The following is a 20,070-nucleotide window of genomic DNA, read 5'->3' on the forward strand; positions in this document are numbered from 1 at the left end:
CCATGGCTATGGGTTGTAGAACTGAAAACAGTAAAGGTAATCAGTTGCTGGAGTCCTCACAAAGGTGTAGTTAACACCTCTGTTTGATTTCTCCTTCCTTTTGTAGTCTGATCTCCCTCTCCCTTTCATTGCAGCTTGGGAGGATCTGTAGGGTGATGGTACAATTTTTATTTCTGCATCAGAAAATTGTAACCATGTGCTGTGAAGATACTGCTGTGCCAAGAGCCTCACTCTCAGCAGCCTGTGGCACACAACCCGTCACATGAAGTTAGAATGGATATGGGGACTACACATCTTGGAGAACTCCAGTTGCCAGTCAGCATCCTCCACTAAAATATATTCTGGCCTCAGCTGCAAAAAGTTATATATCTCTCTATATATATCTCCTTTGGAAAGTTTCACGGTGTAAGTCGGGGAAAATAAAGACCACAAACCACATATATACATGCCTTATTTTTGCACTCTTTCCCATAGCATCCACTCCAAATCCAGTTGCAAACCACTGACATTGAGCTAGACTGACCTTGACTGACCTAGTTCCTAGGTCTGTGTTAATTAGTTGACAGGTCACATCTCTGTAATTCTTAGATTGTGACAACACTGAAAAGTACAGGTGTTCTGAGCAGCACAGTGGGATCTCATATACTGAAACCTCCTAATAACAGATACAATAAAGATTTGACATCAGAAGATATTCTTACATACTGTAATGTGACTTTAAAAAATCTTTAAATTTCATAGTAGTGATTAAACTAGTATAGTACTAGTACTGTACAGTAGATAAGTGTAAAGAAGGGCAGCCCAGGGGCTACAGCACTATCTGATAACTTGGGAAACTCAGGGCCAAGTTTTGACACTGTCTCATACACCCCTTTTTATTTCAGGCAAGTTATTTATCCTCTTTGTAACTCAGTCTTCTGTCTGGAAACTGAGGATGCTGATGCTTCTCTGCTTCAGAGTCATATTATACTGATACCGTCAAAAGTTCTGAGGTCCCAGGATAGTATGGTAAACACCATACAGTCAGACTTCATTTATCTGCGGTCAGATTGTCCAGGCCGTGGATGAAAAGCCAGCTTGGGTCTAACACGATTTATTAGCTCAGGCACAGCGCCACATGAATGCTGTTACGCTCTTTCTAGGGCCAGCTCTGCTCTGGAAAGAGTACATCTGCTTTTGTGAGAGCCTAGCTGGCTCCATCCTGAGGCAGCTCAGGTATTTCAGCACCACATTGCCACAGGCAGAAGTGTCGGGCGTTGGAAAGGAGCAGAAACACCCAGCACAGAGCCATCCTGGATCCCGCTGGGTTTATGAGTCCTGGCTTTGTGCCAGCTGTGCCAGACCCCACGCTGCTCCCCAGCTTTTGCACCTGCTCAGCAGCGCCCCAGGTCCTGTGGGGCTCATTAGGCGAGGGACAACGGGTCCACCACCCCAACCGGGGAGTCACGATCTGTCTGTACCTGCAGCACTGGGGAACAGGTTGTGAGCAAGGAGCAGAGAAACCAAATGGCTCGGTGGGATCGGTTTAGCTGATGCTATGAGGAATTAGCAGACCGTTCTGCATCAGAGCTAAATTCACCTCTAACCTCTTGAGCGCTCCCTTGTTTTATTTGGGTTCCCTTTGTATTGGGGTTCCCACTTTACCAGCTCTACAATACCTTTGCCGGGACGAGATGTGTCTAGAAAGGGCGAAGAAATCACTTGCTAAAGTTGTTCGTTAGGACTTCAAGAGCCATGTTCCCAGGACAACGAAAGCGGCGCTTCAAGAAGAGGCTTTGGAACGTGAGAGGTCAGATTTTAGGAAGCCAGAAGAAAAGGATGGGGAAAGAAATGGATCGAGGTCTTAAAACCAGGGGTGAAAAAAGGAAATAGAGTCAATTGTCAAACACTGCGGGAAGAAAATAAAAAAAAAAAAAAGAAGAAGAGAGGGAGACAAGTGAGAGGCCAAGGCTTCCCAAGGCTATAAGCAGTGCGGGGAAACGAGGAGGAGTCTTTGTGGGGAGAGGGAGAATCCCGCCGAGCCAGAGCCTCCGGGCAGGAGCCTCCGCGGCTCCTGGGGCGGGGGCGCGCGGCGCTAGGGCCCGGCGGGGGCGGGGCGGGGCGGGGCGCGGCGGCGGGATGGCGGGATGGCGCGGGCGGCAGCACCACCTACGTGCCGCTGCCCCGCGCCGCCGCCCGCGGCTGACAGCGCCCGCCCCGCCCCGCCGCACAAAAGGAGCGGGCGGAGGCGGGCGGGCGGCCGGGGGCGCCGGCGGAGCTGGGGGGGGGGGGGGTCCGGCGCGGACACCGCCTGCATGTGGCCGGGAGCCCCCGCCGAGCCCGCGCCTGAGCCCCGGCGGCCGCCGCCGGCCCGCGCCTGCCCGCGGGGGGGTGCCCCGCGGCGCGGAGCCGCTCTCCGGACCCGGCGGCGGCGGCGGCGGGGCGGGATGGCCGCGGGGCCGCGCCGCGGAAGGTAGGGGGGGCGGCTTCGCCCCGCCGTGCCCGCGACCTGAGCGCGTGTGGGCGGGGTGCGCCCCTGCACCGAGATAAATAGAGCTTTCCCTCGGCTGACAGCCCGTCCCCGGGGCGCACGGGGGTGCCGAGCGGCAGCGCCCGCCCGCTCGCTGCCTGCGGGGAAAGTTGGGGCTCTCGGGGCTTCGCTCTGCCGCGATCCGCGTTTCTGATTTTTGTCGTTTTGTTTCTCGGGGGGAGCCGGCGGAGCGGGGAGGACCAGGAAAGCCGGGAGCCGAGCTTTTTCCTCTCTCTCCCCGCAGCGCAGGGGAGATGCTGGAAGCGGCCGTGAGTTTGCAGCGCCCGAGAAGGGGAGCGGGAGGCGTGTGAGCTGCTTCTGCCGGTCCCCGCGGTGCTCCGCCGACCCCCTCCTCGCCCGGCGCCGCCGCCGCCCCTCGCCGCCGCCGGAGGAGGCTGCCCACCCCCGCGGCCCAGGATGCAGTTTCGCCTCGTCTCCTTTGCCTTGATCATCCTCAACTGTGTGGATTACGGCCACTGCCAAGGCGGCCGCTGGAGACGCAGCAAGAGAGGTGAGTGGCGGCCGCTCGCCCGCCCGGGACGCCCGCCCGGGGCGCTGAGCGGGGCCGCGGGCGGGCGCTGCCGGCGGGCTGCGTGCCCGTCCCCTCCCCGCCGGGGAGAGACCCCCGCCCGGTGAGCCGCCCCCTCGGAGGGCTGCGCCCCGGCCCCCCGCCCGCGGGCCCCGGGCCGGCACGTGGGGCGGCGGCGACCCTCCCGGGGCGGCCCCTCCGCGGGGCTGCCCTCGCCGTCCCGCCGGGCAGGCCGGGCCGGCAGCGGGAGGAGCGGCGTGGACGTGAGCTCCGGTGGGAAAGGACCGGCCGGAGCGGCGCGGCCGCTCCGCGACCCGTGCGGGGCTGCCGGGGACGTCGAACGGTCGGCGCGGCCCCCAAGCCCCCGGCCCGCCGCGGCGGTGTGTCCGGTCCGCCCGCGGGGCTCGCCGGGGGCTCTCCGGGAGCTGCCCCCCCACGGGGAGGGCGCTGCCGGCAGCCGCCACCGGCCCCGCGGCCGCAGCGAGCGGTGACGGTCGCCGGTTTCTCCGTCGCCGCTGGCCGGAGGGCGGGCAGCAGCGGAGGTTCGCTGCCGGCCCGTGCTGTCGGGGCTCGCGTGTTCGTGGGGCGGCTCTGAGGCTGCCTTCCGCGCACCATCCCTAGCGGGACCCTGTTTGCGGAGCAGGAAGGCGGCTTCTCCCCTTCCAGCCCGCGGGGCTCGGGCAGCCCAGCCGGCGAGGGAGCCGCGACCGCGGAGCGCACCGCGCCTTGCCCAGCGCCCAGGGGACTGCGCTGCCGCCGACTTTTGCTCAGGGCGCGCAGATCCCTTTGAGGGAGAAGGAGAAACGATGCGTTAGGGTTTCGTCTCCTTTCCTGAAGTGCTGGTGTCGGGATTGCCAGAGTTGAGGAGTCGAAGCCGTCAGATGTGCCTGTACTGCACCCATGTGGGACGGAAGGATTACTGCAGCTCTTCCAGCTGTCAGGGGCGTCCAGGGGTTTTTTAATTTTTTTTTTTTTTGGGGGGGGGCGCGAGGATGTGGAATGGATGTACACCTTCAGCATGAAATGTTTTTATTATCCTCGTATTCTGAGTGATTTTTCTATCCTTTTCCCTGTTATTTTTTCTCCGCCATGTCTCCCCATTTCTAAACTTAGCTGAAAATCAGGTGGCTCAGCTGCCCAGAAACTGTGTTTCTGAAAGAATTGCACTTTTAGTGCAATTATGTGGAAGGGGAGGGAGCTAACATCTCCAGCGTTAAGCCGGTACAAGTAGTAATAAAAATGTGAAAGGAAAATACTTCGCACTTTCATGCATATGTCACCTTCAGAGTAGGTACAAATAAAAGTGCAGGGCAATTTAGTTTTGATGGTTTTTCAACAGATGGTTTCCAGAATTTAATTTTTGTGTGTGTGGCTAAAACGATAGCTGTGCTTTAAAGTGACCAGACTATCTGTGCTAACAAAGGGTATACTGTGTCTTTAATTAAATGTGGAACTACTTAGAGTGCTGGCTAGACAGCGGAGGGTGATAGTGGTATTTCTGCTTTACAACAGAGCTTAAGGATTGCATTGTGGGAGTACTGAAATGAATAGACATCTAACTCGAGTTGTGTGAATTGTCCTCCTACAAAAACTTAAGCTGGTTTTAATTGATCTCATGTTCGTTGATTGATCTTAGACCAATTGTTGGGCTTGTTGAACAGTTGGCTTTTCCAAAGGAGATTGATTTAAATTAGTTTTTAGTTTAGTTATTGGATAAATACTATCAGTATTGACAGTTGACTTACTGGCACTGTTTTGTGCTATCACCTAAGGGTTTTGTTTTGCGCTTTGAAGAATGCAGTCTTTTTCAGTTAGTGAGTCTAAAGAAGTAAGCATAGCCAGTAATAAGCACTGAAAGTAAAATCTAAGAATGCGTTCAAATTATAATAGACATTTGCCATGACACATGCAGTCTGAAGTAATGCTTCATACAGGACCCAAAATTCCAATAATTTCACAATTTTTCCATATCCCATCTGCAAATAATCAGGCATTCACTGTGGGGTACTGGCAGTTAAAATTTCTCTGGCATTCTATTTTGTCTGTTACATGATCTCAGATGCTCCATAATATCATTTTCTTAATGAAATAAATTTTTTTGGAATAGATTAAGTCTCCTGTGTGGTAGAAATCTGTTGCATTCAGTCTGGAATTATGGGCAAATATCATGTATCTGACTCCTGTTTTAAAGCAGCTAAATGTACAGTAAACTTAAAGTGTATATGCCTGCATTGGAGTTTGCATGGATTTGTAGCTGATATAGAATACTCTAGTAAACAAGACTTTAGTAAATCTGGGAGGATGTTCCCAGATTTCTTCATTCCCCTTCTGCTTTCAACCCTTTCCCAAAACAAGACATGCACCACTGCAGTAAAAGTGAAATGAAAAATGAAGGTTTAGAATGTGGTTCCTACCTGGCATTGATTTATATTTTGTTAGTCACTGTCACTTCATTAAAAATTATTTGGTAAATAGACTATAATACACAGATCCTGCTAACTCTACTGCTGCTCTTAGTTACTTTTGCAGCTCATTAGAATATTGCTTTGCCTAGTTGGCTCAGAGCAGAACCTTAATTCCCTTGAAACACCAAATTCTCACTCTGGAAGTCTCCATCCTGAGCAGGTAATTATGATTATTTGCCTTTCCTGTAGAAGCTACTCTAGAACATATTTAAGGGTTACATAGCTTAAAGATCAGTAGTATAATCTCAGAGCTGGTTTAGCCTAATACCGAAGCACATCCTTTCCATTTCTTCCTTAATTGTGTAACTTGATTTTTCATTCTCTTGGATACCTACTCGCTTGTTCATTACAGTGACAATTTTTGTATTTTCTTCAGATTCCTCTTTAGCAGTCAGTATAAGATGAGCAGCTTCATGTCTTAGCATTTCACTGAATATCATGGGGCACATAAAAGACCAGTGGTTTTCCCCTTGTCTTTGAGACAAGGTGAAACAACTTCCCCAAGGAGTACTACAAATCAAAATGGGAGTATATAGAAATGAAGACTGTCAGGCTGGCTTACTGGGAGGAGTGATGATATTCTGCAAAAGCATTGACAGAAAAGAATATAGGGTTCACTGCAAACAGCTGTCAAAAATTAGATGTTAACAAAATTCCCCGAGGAAAAACAAGTCAATGTGACAGTAGCACCTGCACTGATGGGAAGACTCAACTGTAGTGCAGAGAGGCTCTCAAGTTGATGAGACCAATGTTGGAAAAATGAGAGATGTGAATGAGAAGGTGGAAGTTATCTATATCCAAGAACTCAAATAAAAACTATGGGTGTCAAATACTTGTCTATTTAGTTCACGTTCAAGGAGTGTCCTAAGGGCTAAGGTGCAGACTCATCTCCTGGATTCTCACACTCTGTATTAGATGTACATGAAGAAAGGGGTAATGTCTGTGGCAATGGGTGAATCGTAGGCAACAGCATTGATGGCAAAATATCCACAGATGGAAATAGGAGGAGTGCCTGGGCAAGGGAATTTGCCCAAGTGTTTCTCAGAGCTCAATACATCTCTGCCTATGGTGTTTATAGGATTATATGCATATATGGAAGAACCCAGTAGCTGTAATCAAAATTATGTCAATTAAATCTGTATCATCTTAATGTAAGATGGGAATTTTGACTGCAAACCAGTTGTTAATACAGGAAGCTGTTACATGGATTTTCAACTAGAAAAATCCTATTCGGATATTGGGGACTGTGGTTTAGCTTTCCTAACTAGATATGTACCTGAAATGGCAATAATCTTGGAACCTATCTCAGTTGGATTGTGTGGTCAGGCTTTGAGAAAGATTGATGATATGACCATTAAGGAAAAGGATCCTTTGATGGAAATACTTGGTTGAAGTAAATATCACATTTGCTTTTACAAGGATTGTACTAATTCCAAGAGTAACTTACTATCTCAAAAAAAGTGATACTACACAATCTCTTTCAATAGTCCAACAGTATCCAAGTATTTTACCTATTCTATCCTCCTCTCTTTGAACTTGAAACATATTTTACACTTGGAGGACAGTTAACTTTTTGTCCGTGGGTTAAGGCTTAAAATCTTACATGGAAGCTGTGCTTTGAGATAAGTGTTTTCCCTAGTTGTTACATTAAATGCTTGAAACGGAATTTGCAAAAGAACTGAGACAATTAAACATTTTCTGGAGTAATTTCCCAGGTACTTGTGATGCATAGGAAAGATTTGGAGGGTAGCTTCTGTTCCTCATCCCCTTACTACTTAGGATAGTTAATTATTAAACATTCTTTATATACACATCATTACTACAGCAGTAAGAATATCCTAATACTGTAACCATTGAAAAGTCAAAACTTCTGAACTTTTGACTACTTATGCCCTATTATCTGATAAGTCTGAGGAAGTTCCTTAAACTAAAGTGTGAGCAGAAGTCAAAACTTCAGCGTGAATGACTGACTACCAAACTAGCTAATGATGCAGTGCTGCTGAGGATAACCAATTCTCAAGTAGATTGTGAAGATTTGCAGAAGAGATGCTCAAAACACCGAGAGTGGGATTCACCATGAAGACAGACACTTAAGTTTAGGTCCTTGATTCACTTTCCTAAAGTAATTTTCTAGTGCTGCTTGCGATATTTAAAATATATCCTTCTGGGCCTGGCGCGTACATGATCATCTTGAGCAACCGGTGGCCAAGCAAGATACCCTGGAGCAAGCATATGCATCTGACACCCTTAGGTGTCTCAAGGCCTGTTAGAGTGGAAACTGAAAACAGGGAGCATGAGCTGGCACAGTGTTGCTGGATGTATGCCTTCTCTTGCCTGTATCCATCTCTTCAGCTTCTGCTGCTACAGGTCACCTGGTTTGGGGATATTGGGCTAGATGGATGTGTCTCATCAGACCCTGAAGACTGTGCTTATGTGCTTTTGTATTGAAATCTGTGGGAAGATTTACACTGTGGTGGAGAACTTACATTTGTCTTCTTGATAAACGTGGCTTAATTTTTTGTTTTTCTTTTTTTTTTTTTTGGGGGGGGGGGGGAGGAGTGGAAGGGGGATGTATGTTTTCCAAGGCTTGCCTGAAATCTGTTACTAGAGCAGCTCAAAATGAGTGACAAATACCAGAAAGTGAGTTTGTATACTAATACCAGGGAAGCTAAGACAATAACAGCAAGGATGCATTTTCTCACTTCAATGTATCATTTACAGTATACAGGCCAGCATAATTACTATGATAGAGTATCTTAGCATGGTGTTTGCATAAACTGCTTTTAATAAAAAATATGACATTATTTAAAAGCTAGAAAGTGGAAGAGGTGCTCACTATCAAAATTTGAGGCATAAAGAAATAAACAATGGTAATTCTGTAAGCTGTTTCTTTTTTCCTTAGTATTTCTACCAAGAGTCTGACATCTTATCTGGCTAGTTTTTAATACCCAGAAACCTTAGCTAACCGTAGGTTAGAGGGAGTTGTCTAGTCAACCCTGCAGACTATCACAGGCTATGAACTTTTCCTAGTGCGGTGTATATCAAACTCAGACGCTTATAGCTGACCATAACATCCCTTTCCAAAACTACATCTTAATTATAAACCCCAGGGATGGGATTCATATGACTACATGCAATTATCTGCAATGTGAATATCTACATTTTCTTTTATAATTGATGTAGTGCTGCCTTTGATCAGATAAAGCATATCCCAAACTCAATAAATATAAAATAACTTTATTACCTCTATCTATAACTGAAGTTCAGGTGTACACCTCTTCACTGGTAGCCCCTGAAATGAGCTGGTATCAGCCCCAAATGAGATGGGATTCACCACATCCAATCTTCTCAATTGTATTAAAATTATGTGTTGGTGAAGCTCTTAACAGATACAGTCCCTGACAGTTATACTTTCTCTTATATTAGAGATTTATTTAGTTTCAGGTATTTTTAATATTAAATAAAATTCCTCAGGTGTGCCCTTTCTTTTCACCTCAAAGTTTTGTTCAAGCACAGTTGGAGAACCTTCTGTATTTGTCTAGGCTTCAAGTATTTGCTAATCCTTTTCTTAGTGAAAAGCATGACTTTGTACATGTTGGCTGTTGATAATACACAAATGTAACAGCTTGATACTTTTCATCATGGGCTGCTTTAGAGACCAAAATCAGGTGCTGCCATGGTTTGTGTACTCACTGTATTTGTAGTACTTGTTTAGCAGTTGCAGTGCTTTAGAAAGTGTCAGTTGGGTGCTGCAAAGTCACTTTCTGTGTGCAGAGTAAATCTGTCACTTTTGGGACAGTAGTGTTGGGTTTAAAGCCTGTTCCCAAGTAATTTTTGGCAAAGATTGTGAAGTAGGCTTGTAGTATGACTTTTTGATGCTTGGATTCTGAGTAATGCATCTTAAGAAGTGAAGTGTCAGTGGATCTTGCTTCTAAGCACCATGAGGCAGATACAGAATTTGAGTCATATGGTTACTTCTCTCTGCTGAATGGCTTTGCCCAGCCAGCTCCCTACATAAAGGCCACTTATTGACCAGGGTTGATTGTTACATGTGTTGAACTTTCTATATCTGTGGGCAGCAAGGGAACTTGTAAACCAGTCTTCAAACCTAGCTTTATTCTCTCTACATCTGGATGTTCTAGCTCTCACAGGGTTTACCATGAGGTGAATCATCCTGACTGTTTTCACTAATACTTTTTCAAAACTCTGAGGAGAAAAGAAGTCAAAAGGGATCAGGGTGATGGTCTTTATGGTGTATGCCCTCAAAAGGCAGGTACAGGTGCAACACAATGTCAAACACAGGAAAGGCAAGAGTGAAAGAATGAGTCTGACGAACACACTAAGTAAGGTCACCTTTCCAGTGCAGCTTCTGCAGTGGACATGGGGGATGGAAAGGAGGAATTACAAGAAATTGGTGTTTGTACACAGTACATAATCTCCTTTCAAAATACTTAATTGATGTGAAAGTTGATATTCTGAGCATGGAATGGAAATGACAACTGTAACTCATCTAAAATGATGGAGTCTCACAATACTTTCCTCTGTAGATCTTCCTATGAGACTACAGGGTTTGAGACCTTAATTGTATGTCTTTACTTAGGGATTGCTCTGCACATCTCCGACCTTTAGCAATCAACCTGTGTTCTATGGAGCAGGTGCTAGTATTTTCTGGGTGTATACAGGACACACTGCCTCATCCTTGTGTTTGTATCTAAATACTCTTGAATGCAGCACTCAGATGAATTTATATAGCTTTGCTTTAATCTTACTCTATTTTGATGCAATTTCATGTTGCTTAAACGCAAAGTTGTGATTTCAGATTTCTTTTTGGGTGATAGCATGCGAAAAGTTGGTGATTGAATTTCCTGAACTTTCCCCTTGTTTGTGGACTTGAATGTACAAACTGCGAGGAGCAAAAGGATGTAAAAAAAGGAGTAAAATTGTATTATGGAGCAGAAAGAGATTTTTTTTTTTTTAAGGGAAAGCAGAAAAGCAACTAGTATTTTAGGTACCTTGATTATGTAGTCAAGGGGAGATTTTTAAGATCCCATTTGTTAAGATCTGGTTAGCAGTGCAAAAAATGTTCATGCTCTTTATTTTGCTGTAATAGGAGAAATATCTTTTGATAGCAGGCAGTTTGCAAATCTTGGCATCCAGTAATTAATCAGTTATGTATTTCTTTTTGAAATGCCAGTTTCAGTAGAGCCAAGTACTTGATGTATCTGTAAGACTTTGTCCCTTTTATGAGGGAATGGAATTTATGCTATCTGCTCTCATTCCTCTTTTTTTATTTTTTTTCTTTATGGAACATTTGTGTGACTGTAGCAAGGGAAGTATAAGTAAGTACAGGTAATATTTAGAAGAGGTATGCAGTTCCATAATTTTGTTTCAATAAACATTTAAAATTGAATTATGAATGTTACTTGAAGATGGTAATAACAGATCTCGTGTATGGTTAACATAGATCTGAAACATTATGTAAATCCTTCTAGTATGATTTTGTTTTTTTTAAAAATTTTACTCTCTAAGATTTAACAAATGTAAATCTAAAAATAATCCAGACCAGAATAGTCTAGGGATTATGAGTTTCAATTTTACCTCGCAGAAACTTTTGTCCATTTTTCTTTGAGAATTGTCAGGATTTTCCTCATCTTCATGAAAAACAGAGCCAAACATAGATGTAAGGTAGAGGAAGGGACCTGAAAGATAAAGAGAGTTTGTGATGTCAGCTTTTAGGTGCTGCCTAAATTGGTGCTTTTTTTAAATCACTGGGCAGTTGCATGAACACTAACTCCCAAGCAGACCATGTGCAGCAATGAATACAATGTCTGTGCCTATATACTGGGAGAAACTTGTACCGCTTTGCTCTGCAAAGGGACAATAGTATTTGTGTTAGAGAATTACAGTGGTGCAATAAAATATAAACTTCCTGATCCAGTCATCTTATTTTCTTTCTTGAGTTGAAACGATGGCTGAAATATGTTACACACAAATATATACTCTGCACTAATGTATGGTCTTCTCAGCCGTATGGTTGCCACCTTTGAAATACCAAAAAAACCCCCAAACTAGCCACATCAGACAAATGGCTGTTGTGCATGCACAGATTAATCTGCACATGTATAGCAGCGTTAACAGCACCCAGTGTGTCCGTACTAAAACTTGCTGGGCAAGTTGGAAACCACTGAAACAGCAACTGCTTAGCAAAGATTGATATTGCTGATTTGCTCTTGCTTCTTTCTTGAGTTACTCAGAAAAAAAACCTGGCGGATATGGTATGTTTAGATTATAAAATTACCAATTTACCTAGTGAATCCCCTGACAAGCATGTAGCTACGACTCTTTTTGAGTGGGAATGAAAGTTTCATCATCTTTCACTTTCTCTATATTGAGAAGGTACTTAAGGATCCCAGCTGAGGTGAGGCCCTGTGGTGCTGGCCCTGCTTAAACCTCTGAATTAAGGTCACTAGAGCAGATTCTGTCCCAGATCTCCCTTCACTAGCAGAAGTTTTCTTTGGCCTTTCATTACAGTCATACCTGGTTTATCTCTCATTTTACACAGTGCATGCTAATAATGTGATGGACATGGATTCCATTTTGACTCGGCAAGAGTAACTGTAACTCAGCAGTATCACTGCAGTGTGCCCAAGGTGCATTAGGTTGTCTTCACAGCAAAAACTGTTTTTAGTTTGCTTAAAGCTACTGCTAGCTATTGCAGAATACTTACAAGTAGCTTCTGATATGAGATGCTTCACTCGTGCAAGGAACCTAAACCCAAAGAACATTTTATAGAGGATTTGCCTATCTGTTTGTCCTCACTGAATTACATGTTTTAATACTTTCATCAGGAGCGTTTTCAGGAGGTGGTTTTACCTCTAAATTTGGTCTTCTGTCCTCTCCAGAATAGTCTTTGTTGAATGCTCACTCTGTTGAATGGTCACTTGTGAGGAAAGTTGACTTTCTGAGGACATCCGAGGGAAGGCACCTTTTGCAGTAGGGTAGTTGTGTGCCTTTGCTGTTGTGATCTACTCCTGTGGCAACAGCTGATTGCAGGATAGTTCTTCAAATTAGTCTCCTTGCCCGGGCCATCAAAAATATACCTGGCCTGCATGCATCTGTCTTGGTGATTTTTTTTTTTTTTAGCAAATTCAGCAAATACTGATTGCACATGGGCAGATCACCTGTTTGTGTGTCTGTTGTCTACCTGACATGGTTCAGTGCTGGGAAGTCTGCCTTGCAGGTAAGAAAGTACCTTCAGAAAGTCAGAGGGATTGCTTTCATTGTTAGTCTTTCCACATGTAAACCTTTTGGTTAGTACGTGCGTGCATCAATGGCAATGGTAACAGAAAACAAACCCCTCTTATGTAAATGCTAAGCAGTGTTCCAGTGTGAAATGTTAATATTATGGCAGCATGTGAGTTAATAATGGAATCATTTAATTGAAATGGTGCTTCTAGACAGGTGCTTTGATGTCTGTATTTCTCACAGTGCTACTGCAGCATGCTGGGCTGATGCTGAGGTGACAGTGGGTCATGGTTTCCCTTTTTAGCTAATAAAACTGCAGAATTACATGTGTTCATCATAACTCCCTTATTCAGTCTCAGATTTTGTTGAACTTCACCCATTGCCCTTGGTGTTGAAAGGTTTTTTTTTTTTTTTAAGTTGAGTTTTAGGAAATATTTGTAGCTGTAGTTGGGAAGTAAAATGGGAAAAATCCCCAACACTTTTGTAGTGTTTAAATAAACTATTTTTTTTCTATAAAGCTTGCTTTGATTCAAGCTCACTGTGTTTTGTGGTTTTTTTTAATACAGATTGTTGTAGAAACAGAAAACTATGAACTGCTTCAATGAAATATATGTGCTGTGAAACTGAGAATCAAATGTTCTGCATAATCTTATGTTTAGGTGAATAGAGCCTGTAGGCCACCTAGTGCTACACAGTGTGTTTATCTACTGCTGTACAGATGTGTAGTAGTAAAAATATGTACTTCCTTTGAGGGGTTCAAGTAAGCAAAACTGATATAGGGTAGGAGAGGAAGAGGAGGCAAAGAATAACATTGTCATTAACAGTTTGGGACAAAGTTGGGTATCTGATCTCCAGTTTTGATTCTCAGACTTGTCCATGTTGGCTGGATTATGTAGCCCCTCTATGTTGAGGGCATGCACTATCACACAAAAAAGTATTTCCTCCATTTTGGATAGCAGAGTTCAGCCGCATCTGTAGCTCTCTTGGCAAGAAAGTCAACAATTTTCATGTTATCTTCCCGTATTTGTGCTGTACATGCTCTTATCCATCTGTCTTTTGAGTCATCTCTGCAATCCAGTACAGAGACTTCTATATTGTGTCAGAAGGAATACAGTTTTGCTCAACTTTGGGTACAAGAAGAGGAGGATATTGTCTGTTCTTCTGCTAAAAATGTATTGTTATCTGCATCTTGTGCCAGCAGTATTCTGGAAATTAGCACCCCCTCCCATCCAGGAGGACCTCAACAGGCTGAAGAAATCAAAAGGAACCTCATGAATTTTAACAAGAAGTGCAGAGTCCTTTATCTGGGGAAAAACAATCCCATGCATCAATATATGTTGGGGGCCACCCAGCTGGAATGTGGATTGGCAAAAAAGGCCCTGGAGGTCATAGTGGATTGTATGTTGAATGTGAGACAGCAATGTGCCCTTGCTGCAGGAAGGACTAATGGTGTTCTGGGCTGCATTTGGAGCAGTGTTGCCAGCAGATTATCCTTCCCCTGTATTCAGCACTGGTGAGGCCACAGCTGAAGTACTGTGTCCATCTCTGGGGTCCTCAGTACAAGAGAGACATGGACATGCTGGAGAGAGCTCAATGAAGGGCCACAGGGGTGATTAAGGGACTAGAGCATCTCTCCCATGAGGAAAGGCTGAGAGATCTGTGACTGTTCAGCCTGGAGAAGGCTCAGAGGTGATCCCATCAATGTAGCTGAAGGGAAGGTGCAAAGAGGACAGGGGCAGGCTCTTTTCAGTGGTGCACAGTGACAGGACAAGAGGCAATGGGCACAAACTGAAATACAGGAGGTTCCCTCTGAATGTCAGGAAACACTTTTTTACTGTGAGGGTGACTGAGCACTGGCACAGGTTGCCCAGGAGGTTGTGGAGTCTCCATCCTTGGAGATAGATACTCAAAACCATCTGAACAGGATCCTGAGCAACTGCATCCAGGTGGCCCTGCCTGAACAGGGTGATTGGACCACATGATCTCCAGAGGTCTCTTCCAACCTCAACAATCCTGTGAAAGGTGGTTTGGAAATGTGTCAGGTACCTAGCTTGTGTCTGCTTGGTTTTTAGTAATAGCTGTGGAGAGGAACAATAGAGAGTCCATTCCCTTTAGGAATCCTTGGGATATGTGGCTGTGAATCATGTGCAGTTGCAATCACCTTAGCTTTGCTGGAGTACTGAGATCAACCCAGAGGAGCTTCCTTGTATTTAGCAGTGACACTAGAATTTCCAGCTCTGTAACATCCCCTCAGCAAGACTCCCAGTCTAGCAGAAGTCTTGAAGTAGCACTTGCTCCACCTCTTACTTCCCTTCTTCCTGTTCATGCTTCCATGCTGGTGGTGCTTCCAAGCTGATGATGCACAGTGGGAATGAAAGGTAAGAGGTAAAATAGAAGTGAAGACTGAGTTTGTCTGTGTTGTCTGAGCCATTTAAAGTTCTCATAGAAATAAGGTTCTATATCATGCTAGTTTTTCATTATATGAGTTCCTTGCTCCCACATTTTTTTTTCTTTCCAAATATTTGAATGTTTGAATAGAATGCATTGTGAATGCAGTGATTAAGATACTAGATGTAAGTTTAGTCTCGCTTATTTTGTTGTAAATCTGGGGGTAATGTCAATCTGCCTCAGGCACAGTATATGTTTCTGAAGTGGTGCTTGCTTTGGTATATCGTTGTCTCCTGTCAGATCCTACAGAAAGACAGAGAGTCAGACACCTCTTTTTTTTTTTTTTTTTTTTTTTTTAAGAGCAGTAGTTCACTTTGCTAATGCTATATTTGAGAACTCTTTCATTACTTTTAGTTCTTTCCATCAGACTCCTGGAAAAAGTCTTGCTGCTTCCAACTTTTATTTCAGTTATTGTAACATTAGCAGTGGCATCAATATGTAGTATTTTTTCAGCTTTTGGAAAAAGGTTGAAATGTGACTCTCTTAAACCTGAATCTGAAGACAGACTTGGTTTCATATTGTTTTCTCTTAATAGCTTTCCAAGCAGCCGCTAAGTGAAACTGCTGCATATTGAGCCTGGTGTAATATGAGGCTCATTGGGTAAAATAACATTAGTCTGTGCTACTTAAACACACTCTGGAAGGCTTAAGGAGGAGAGGAAGGAAAATATTTGAAGAGATCAACTGGATGTGGTCAAATACAAGTAATGTCACCTGAGAAGGATTAGAATTTGCCAAAGCTTGACCTGAATGAAGACCTCCATTTAGGGCTTGTGTTCCTACCAGATCAGCTGTGGTAGTTTTTCCGTGAACAGTTTTCTACCAGCAATCATATAGTGAGAGTGCAGTGATTTACTTGGCTTCTGTGTCTCAGCTGCAGTAAAGCTTTTTTAAAATTAAAAAAAAAAAAAAAAAAAAAAAAAATCCCAGTTTAACATTCCTCCTTCTTAGCTGCAGCTGGCTTTTTCTAATTACTAAAGTCTTAACATTTTTTTCATCTACATTCTGTTGCTCTTATCCTTGCTGGGAGCTCAGTGTACACACTCTAGCTGATAAGCTGTTACACGTGTAGTTCATATCCTTGGATGTGGACAGCTTCAAACAAATGCATGCATTGATACTTTAAAATCCAGGAGAAGACCTAGTGGAGTGGTTAGTAGCAATGGTACTTTATCCACCATGGTCTTTGTTTTCTGATTATGTGGGATTAGCAAACTCAGTGGCCTTATTCTTAATAACTTGCCTACTGTGATGGTGTCTTTGAAAAATCACTTGTTCTCCTGTTTTGTGATTGTGTTTTTGAGTGCTCAGGACACATTCCTGTGCACGTCTCTGAAGTGAGGGGTATCTTTTGTAGGTGTAAAAATTGAGTCCTGGGATTATAAAGGCCTGAGTTCCTCCATAAGGTAAAAGAGAATGAGGATTGGGGATGCTTAGCACCTCTGGAAAAAAAAAAGTCACAAGTATATATATATATATTTTTTTTTTACTCAAACATACTATAGAATTGTGATGGGGTAGAAGAAAATGAAATGATTGATTATGCTCTTATCATTCAACTAGGTGGTTGTTCACCACAGCAGGTTGCCATAGCCATTCTGCTAAATCTGAGGTTTGACCAACGCAGGGTGAAGCAGGAAATACTTCTATATGAAAATAAAGAAAAAATCATGTATATTAAGATTAGAGTTTTTCAGAGGACCTATGTCATCTCATGCTTCTCAGTTTAGACTTGAGTATCACAGACTTAATGTGGGGATCACTCTTAATGTGGAGATGAATTTACCTTTACCAACAAGAGGTTTCTTATACCTTTCTCCACAGTGTTATTGACTGCTGCTGGAGTGCCCAATGCTTTTGCTCAGTATATCAATTTCCATGTAAAATTTTCATTGCAAAGTTTCTGTTTCTACAGAAAATGGTAATTGTTTTTTTTTGGTTTTTTTTTTTTTTTTTTTTTTGAGGTTCAGCATAGCATGTGCCTTTCTGGGCTTGATCTTTCTTCTTAAAAATACCTCACGTCGCAGTTAAGCCTGGCAGATAGGTAACGAGAAAAAGCACACAATGAAACGCAGTGCTGTGGAGGAATAACATGTTTCTCAAGAGACTTGTATTGAAATGATTTAATGTCAGAACTATTTAGCATTATCCTTCTTTTGCATTTACAGCTCGCACTGCTAACTTATGAAATTGTGACAAAGATTAACCTTTTTTTTAGCCACAAACATAGTTGACCTGTTTTTCATCACTGCTTGTTACCATGTTAATTTTTTCCTGATTTTGTCATTCATGCTTAGTTTATAACAGAAACACTATCTCCTGTCTCCTTGGAGTAACCATGTAGAGATCCCCATGATATTCTACTGTATGGAATAATTTCTCTTTTGTTTATGTATGTTTAGCCAAGGAGAAATCTGATTAGCCGAATACTCTTGATAGTATTCAAGTACATCCTAGAGCTTTGGATTTGCTGTTTGATGTTCCATTTTACAGCTTTACTTAAATGCTCTGCAGGGATTGTGGTTTAGTGGTGAGAGCATGAAATTTGAATCCAAGGTGCCTGGTTCTCTTACCAACAGAGCTGGTCAGTATGTTTAAAAACAGATTCTTCTACCCCACCACCCCCATAATGGATTTCTAAATGTGTGTCTGCAAAGAAGCTTTTTCCTTTTTTTTTTTTTTCCTTAAATTAATGTTGAGCATTTGCAGCTTAACTTGCACTGCAAGTCTTTCAGTTCTGTGCCTCAGTTCCTCTGGTGCAGAGGCTAGTGTTTTATCACAGTACAGTTTAAATTGTATCAGTGATTTGCATGTCTAAGAGGTCCTGGAGTGTTAATCTCTATGCATGTGTATGGTTATTATGAAGGATAATAAGCACATAAACGTTTCCTGTCTCCAAGTTTACTGACTGAGCACACACCTGCATGTAGAACATTGCATCCATGGCAGTGATCTAAGAGATTTACAAAGTGCTGGCTCTAGCTGATGAGAAGTCTTCTGTGTTCTCATGTGTCAGAGATGAGATAGCAAAGCCTATGTGACTCCGCACCACTACTCTGCAGTGTGCAGAAATTACTGTCATTTTTTTCACTGCAAGATAACGTGTCTGGGAAAGTATTTAAATGGAGTTTTATCCTGACATATTTTATTAACTTTCAGATACAAAGGATGGAGCTCTTCATATGCAGGTAGGTTTTTGCAGTAGGCTGGCTTAATTGCTGTAAGAACAATTTATAAATTAATGAAAAACAAATTACATTTTATTCCATCAGATTTTGAAAATGACAAGAGGCTTGAAGCCAGTCTCAAAATTAAGAAATGTATATTTCTTGTATTAAGAATATATTAAAAAAGTATATAGCACATTTGTGTTTACTTCCTCAGAGCTGCCAGTATCTTTCCTTTTAATTCTAGAGTCTCTTATTATTCACATTACAAAATTAATCCATGTAATGTGAGCCAAGTGGCTTTTAGTTTTTTATAAACAAATGACTTGTCTGTTTCTAGGACTGTATTTGCATTCCCACAGAATAAAAAAAAAAAAAAAAATCAGTAGCCCCTTGCCAAATACTAATTTTAATTACTACTTCAGTGAATGCTAAGCACCCAGCATGCACAGGTAAATTTTATACGTTTTTATTTTTTATTTTCTTTATGAGGGAATTCTGATATGGATTATAAAACCCCCTATAGCCATTAAGGGTTGTTTTTTCAGTATGAGACCCAGCCTGCTGTGATTTAAATGGATCTGAAATACAGAAGCTACTTCATTTAATCCCATTTTTAGTGTTGTTCCTGCAAGATGAGGAGATAAAACTATACATATCTGAACAGCAAATACACTCCATCTGTTGTAGTTCAAGATTTCTAAGTCTGGTCCATCATCTTTGTCTGATGTCTCAAATTCTGATGCCTTGGGCTGACAATGGGGAGATGACAGAAGATTTGGTGGATGTTTTGAATGTGCTAAGTACATGCAGGATGTAAAGCACGGTGCTGTTGGATTGAATTAAAGTGACATCCTGCAGCTAAGTGTGTATTTGTGTAGCATAGAAACAGTGATTGTTTGAATTGTCTTTTCCATACTTCTTTCTGTAACTCGGATACATTCATATGTGGTAATATATGCATATTTCCAGAGTTATAATCTTCCAATCTGGTGTTTCTTCACTATGTTTAAAGACACCTATTCTTCTCTTCTAACTTCCCCATTTCTAATTAGATTGCTTTGCTGCTCCTCCTCTTAGTTGTGTGCAGCTTTGGCATAATTTTTAGCATTTATTCTTCCTTCATGTTTTTTCCAAATGTCTATAAAGTCTTTTGTCTGAAAGCCTTCATCTTCTCTCTGGGCTTATTGCTGACACTTCCATATTTCTTGGAAGAATTATCTTTTTCCTTTCCCCGACCCCCAAAACTGTCTTTATTGAAAATGGCTTTATTGGTTCTTTTTTGTTTTGCAAGAAAACTTTGTAGGAAGATTTGACATCTTTTAAAATATAATGATGCATTTTCTATGTATTAGGGTTTTGCAGTGATTATGTTCAGTTTTACTAAAGATTCAGAACAGGATGACTAAAATGATGAGTTGTCTTGAGGTACAGAACACTTGTTTTCACTTCCTCAGTCTCAAGCTGTGTGACCTTGGTGAAGTTGTTCAGTCCACGTTCTGTCGCCACCTTTCTTCATCTGGAAGATGGGACCAGACATTTGCTCCTGGCATAGACTTGTAACAGCACTACAATGGTGAAGACTGCACATCTCTTAGAAGAAATAAATTCAATTCTGTTATGTACTTCTCTGTTTCTGCTTGCATTCTGCTACATACCTTTTCTGTTCTGATGTTTATAACTTCGAAGAGGTGTTCCTTAGCATTCA

General features: G+C 42.8%; 1 protein-coding gene across 2 annotated transcripts in view; it reads left to right on the forward strand.

Moving 5' to 3' along the window:
- Positions 1-2,364: 2,364 nt before the first annotated feature.
- The window catches only part of RSPO2 (R-spondin 2), a 109,151-nt gene continuing 91,445 nt past the window's right edge, over positions 2,365-20,070 (forward strand). For both annotated transcript variants that reach the window (XM_074897611.1, XM_074897612.1), the window contains exons 1-2: positions 2,365-2,452; positions 2,754-3,020. In XM_074897611.1, coding sequence (XP_074753712.1) covers positions 2,927-3,020 — 94 coding nt within the window. In that variant the 5' untranslated portion in view covers positions 2,365-2,452; positions 2,754-2,926. The remainder of the gene's footprint in view (positions 2,453-2,753; positions 3,021-20,070) is intronic.

This window comes from Athene noctua, chromosome 2, assembly GCF_965140245.1.
Source record: "Athene noctua chromosome 2, bAthNoc1.hap1.1, whole genome shotgun sequence".
In the NCBI taxonomy this organism is placed as follows: Eukaryota; Metazoa; Chordata; class Aves; order Strigiformes; family Strigidae; genus Athene; species Athene noctua.